Raw genomic sequence first — 5224 nt, 5'->3', positions numbered from 1 at the left:
CTCATGACTTAGGTAGATACCGTTATAATGCTAATGCTAGCTGCACCCTAACTTGATTGAGATGCTGTGCTTTCTTCAGTGATCTGCCGGGATTATGTTCTGTTAAACCAGCATGTAAACTCACTGTAATGCTCCCAGAGTTTAACACGAGTCCCTAATGACCCGGCTTAGACTGCAAATGAAGCTGTTACACGTGAAATCAGCTGATTCATCACAGGAGAAGCATGCTGCAAGGATGTGATGGCAGTGGTGGTGGATAGTAATATAGTACATGTACTCAAGTATTGGAAGTAAAATGTTGAGGTACTTGCAGATGTGGAAGAAGTACTCAGATCTTGTACTTTAGTCAAATTAGATCTACTAGAGTTTTGCAATGCAGGAATTTTACTTGCACCAGANTATATCTACTCTCTTGCAAATGTTTCTCAAGTAAAAGTACAAAAGTATAAGCATCGAAACCATTTTTTTTCAGACTTTTGGTAAACTCAGTACTCATTATGCAGATTGGCACATTTCAGAGTAATATATATGATATGTTTTGATTATAATTATTGATGGATTGATGTGTAAAGGTGCAGCTAGTTGTAATGACTTTGTATTCTGCCGGGTAGTGAAATGCTTAATATCCTCCCCTCTTCCTCTCTTCTCTTAGCTCTCATCAGCCTGTCCTTCGGGGGGGCCATCGGCCTCATGTTCCTCATGCTAGGATGTGCCCTCCCTGTGTACGAGTAAGTATCACCATCACACTGTGTGTGTGTGTGTGTGTGTGTGTGTGTGTGTGAACTCTTTCACACTTGGCACTCACACACATGCACTCTGGGTGATCCCATCATGGGTTTACAGCTTTAGATGCAGGTGTGGAGCAAGGTCGGATTAACCTGTCTGGGGGCTCCAATATAACTGTTTCCAATGTATTTAAATGTCACTATATAATGTGTTGTTTGTTTTGTTTTAATTGTACGGCACTTTGAAATGCCTAAATGTAGCCTCACCAAGTGCTAACCAAACCACATGTCACAAAGAACAATGTACATTATATTCTGATATCTAATTGTTCATGTAGTTGTGTCTTTTGTTTCATATTTATGGTGGATAACCCTGAGGTAGAGATGAAACAGTAAAACAAATAATATCACAATTATAGTGATCAAAATGATGGCAGTATTGTTGAAATATACAAGCATTGATAAACAAATTATTCCGGCACATTTTCACAATTTGAAGGCTTTTGTTTGTGTATCTTCTGCACACAGTCACCATCTTTGTTCCAGTTTTCCTCAGCACTTTTATTACAAATATATGTACCACCACTTTCTGGACGCATTCCTCTCAGATTGTTCGTGTTGATAATGTCCACTTAAAGGTGGGGTAGGTAATTCACTTCAGAAACACTTAACATCCCGATAGCAATGAATATATGAAATGCTTTGACAATAAATACATCAAAAAATCTCATCTGTGGAAGCTGTGGTGCTTTAAAAAGCACGAGCAATCATCTGAGCCGGCCCGGCTAAAGTAACTGGATGGCCTACCTGCCTGTCAGCCTTCCATCTGTGCACAAACTTATCTCGTGCCCTCATTGGTCATGTGCGCGTGCTTGTGTGTTGGAGGAGGGGCTCTGTGAGGAAGTCTGAAGGAAGGGGCAGATTTTTTTCGGCTGCGTACTTTCAGATTCTAGCGCACTCGAGCTGTTTTCTCCATTCTTACCTACCCTACCTTTAAATGACTAACTTATGTTTCTTTTTTCCCTCTTTCTACAGTAAATACTGGCCTTTGTTCCTCCTGTTCTTCTACATCCTGTCCCCCATCCCGTACTGCATCTCTCGGAGGGTGGTGGACGACACAGACTCGGCCAGCAACGCCTGCAAAGAGCTGGCCATCTTCCTCACGACGGGCATCGTCATCTCAGCCTTCGGCCTGCCCATCATCTTCGCCAGAGCTGCAGTAGTAAGTCACAGAAGCCTCTCAGTGCATTTCACAATAGTACACAAACACACCGTTTTTTAAGACTTTGCCAAAGCAGGACACCTAGGATAAAAATTACACACATTTAAAACACATCATAACAAATGTAACCCATTACTTTCGCCTCCTGGGAAAATTGTCATATAAAGCACACACAAAATGTCTTCTTGTCTGTCACATCAGGGAAAATTATTTTGACCGGACATTTTGACCGGAGAGATTTAGATTTGCCGGTCTTCAGCATATTTTACCAGTCAACGGAAACTCTGCTTCTGCCCCAAACACTCACTAGAGCTCCACATGTGGATTCATCCGCACTATTTCTTCCTGTTTGTGTAACGTCTGCAGAAAGATGCAGGGATTAGCTTTTTAAGGAAAACTATTTGGCCTTTTAGTGAAACAGAGAGGGTAGAAGTCACTAAGTGTTGGTGTTTTTATGGGATTTGATGACAATAACATGAATAACTTGATTTGATTTGGTTTTGGATTAGCAAAACAAGACATTTGACGATCTTACCTTGAACTTTTAGAAAGTGGAACAGACATTTTTGACTATTTTCTATTAAATCGATGTGATATGTTAAAGCAGGGGTCGGCAACCCCTGGCTGGCACGCGGCACCGTAACCAGTGGCAAACTAGGAATAAGTGGAATAAGTGTGCAATAATATTTAAATTGTATTTTCGGATCCTGAACGAGACCGCCGCCAGAGCGCGTCTCCCCGTTACCTGCAGAAGGAAGCCATGCACGCAACGCAGCCCCGCTCTCTTTAACTCCAGGCGACTTTCTGCCGCTTTCCTCCGTGGTGCAGTGCTGATCGTTTCACCACGGAGGAAAGCACTTCACTAATTGCAGTACCCATAAGGAGCTGTACAAATGCCGCAGTTTTTGCGTGGCTGTGTATTTAGTTGAAAGCCCAGTGGCGATCTGCTCATCTCTCATCGAAATAATATGCTACAAAGGGGCGGACTGGCCATCTGTGTGTTGAACTTTCCTGTCGGCTCCCAGACCGTAGTCGAGGAGGGCAGAAGCAACAAGCTTCAGGTTCAATAACCCACTTTAGCTTAAATGACTGGAGAGAGGCGAGCTCTTCTTGGGAGGCCGTTGCATTTATTTAGCTGTTCTTCTGTTTCACAAAATACATCACAGACCTCTGTTTTTCTGCTTCCTCGTTTCACTTCCAGAAACATACACACGTTCCGAGTACGTCATCTCCGTTCACTCCAATGACCACTTTTTTCAGCAATGGCGGATCTCGATGTCTGCGTCTTTATCGCTTCCGTAGTTCAGCTCGCTAAGGCTGCGACGCTTATGTTTCGAGCATAATGAATTGTCTTCGTGTGACGGATTTTAAAGGTTGTAGGATTGTCAGATAGCGTCTTCATATATGGGGATCATTACTCTGTAGTGCATCGTGATTCAAGTGTGCTTGTAACATGTGGTCCGGGTGTTAAAGGAGTGAGTGTCGGAGTAGCAGTATCATACGATTGAGCTGAGTGTTGTTATTATGATCTTGCGTGACCCATACTACCTATCAGCACTAGTGGTTTGCTGAATGCACCAGTATTAGGAACACTTTAAGCGACGTACTGAGACTAAAGTGTGTGTTTGTATTGCCCGTTGTACTGTATGTATAATCAGTATGTGAACTCGAGTGAATGGCGAAGAGAACTTATGTGGAATTTCTGAGTCGTTCTGTTACCTGATGCGTTGTTCTAATGTTAGCTTTGTGTCGAATGGCAAATAATGCTGAAGGTTCTCGACTGTATGACTTCGAGTTGGTGAGACAGTAGGCTCAGACCTTATTCGTATAGTTGCTCGTAGTAGGGTAGGTGTGTATATTCCTTTGGTCCTGTCCTGTAGTGCCGCCGCTTTCAGCACCTAGGGCTACGCAATGGGGATAGATGTATGCGAGTATACCTTCATCTGCAGACCCGGTTCGGATCCTTGGATCCCTGGTCTCAACTCTCAGTTGTTGTTTCGGCCTTTCCTGTTTCTGTTATTAATCAGACACATTATAGTTTGCCTTATTGTGGCTTCGTTTTTTTATGAAGAGGTGCTATTTTACTGTGTCTGAGTTTTTTGTATATAATACCTCACATATTTTGTGCTGTTGGTCGTGACATTGCTACCTGCTGAACTTGAGCATCCATTTTTCTTTCCCTCGTTTCGTCGGGTGTTTCGGGTTTTTTCCTTGCGGTTTTGCATACTTTGTAGGGGGGGGGTATATTCGGGTACCTCCTATTTCTCGGGAGCAGCGATATGTTGGGGACATCTCTCCAGCTGTCTTCGAGTAACACCTTGAATATGTGGTTGTCGCCTTGCATAGTTGCGTCTGTAGTTCTACTCTAAGTTGTGCTGGTACTGTGAGGAATATTGGCATGCTTGGCATTAGTGGTATCGCATTCAAGTTTATTGACCTTCCCTGTATTTTGATTATGGATGTTCTAAAGTAGACACATGTGTGTATTTCAATCCATCCTCATCCATCTGCTGCTGCTGTGTGCTAGTCCTTGTCTGGTTGTCGCCTGTCCCTTTGGTCGATGTTTGGCCGTCCTTTCTGAAAAACCATATGCTATGGGCATGTTTAGTCTAGATAAACCTTTTGTTTCGTCTCTCCATTTCATCCATTCGGGGATTGCTGTTGGTTAGCTCGATGAATTCAAGTGGTGAATGATAGGATGTGGTGGGTGATAGTCGGTAAGATCCCTGTGTTTTGAGTGCAGCATGCCTTGTAGATTTACTGTTGTGTGCTCCTCGCTTTTTAATAATATATCAAATGGTTTAAACTTTATGGGAGTGATGCTCCTGATGTGGTTTAGCAATTTATTAAGATAGGGGTTTCTAATTTGGTTTTAAAGAATTCAACAGGCATAAATTAATACTAGCAACTAGGCTCTTATTTAACGTAAGCCGACTGATTATGGTGTTTTATGGTAGCTATTTTTCTTTATCTTGATAATCCGTATATGTCATTATCCTTATATTATAGTCATAATTGTCTATTTATATTGTTTATTAACATGTTTGATTTTTCAATTGATAGGGTTATAGTGTGGAAAGTGGGGGGTGGCGTGTTGTGTGCGTGTTGGGTTGTGTTCGGCTTGGCTGTTTATGGGTTTCGTGGTGTTTTCGTGTTAGGGTGTTTGTTTTGTGGTTGTCTTGGTTCCTGGTGGTTGTTGAGTTGTTGTTTGGTGCGGGGTTGTTGGTTGTTTGTGTTGTGTGGTTTGGGTTGTTCTGTTTTTAGATGAGTGGTGTGT

The 5224-nt window shown here is 42.5% G+C and overlaps 1 protein-coding gene across 1 annotated transcript in view; it reads left to right on the top strand.

Moving 5' to 3' along the window:
* The window catches only part of LOC104959908 (leptin receptor overlapping transcript-like 1), a 3225-nt gene extending 1202 nt beyond the window's left edge, over window positions 1-2023 (top strand). The window contains exons 2-3 of the mRNA XM_010787820.1: window positions 653-728; window positions 1761-2023. Coding sequence (XP_010786122.1) covers window positions 653-728; window positions 1761-2007 — 323 coding nt within the window. The 3' untranslated portion in view covers window positions 2008-2023. The remainder of the gene's footprint in view (window positions 1-652; window positions 729-1760) is intronic.
* The last annotated feature ends 3201 nt before the right edge of the window (window positions 2024-5224 follow it).

The sequence above is a fragment of the Notothenia coriiceps genome, unplaced genomic scaffold (genome assembly GCF_000735185.1).
Source record: "Notothenia coriiceps isolate Sejong01 unplaced genomic scaffold, NC01 NC01_scaffold00031333, whole genome shotgun sequence".
NCBI lineage: Eukaryota > Metazoa > Chordata > Actinopteri > Perciformes > Nototheniidae > Notothenia > Notothenia coriiceps.
Note: the sequence above shows the minus strand (reverse complement) of the source record. Positions and strands in the feature narration are given on the sequence as shown.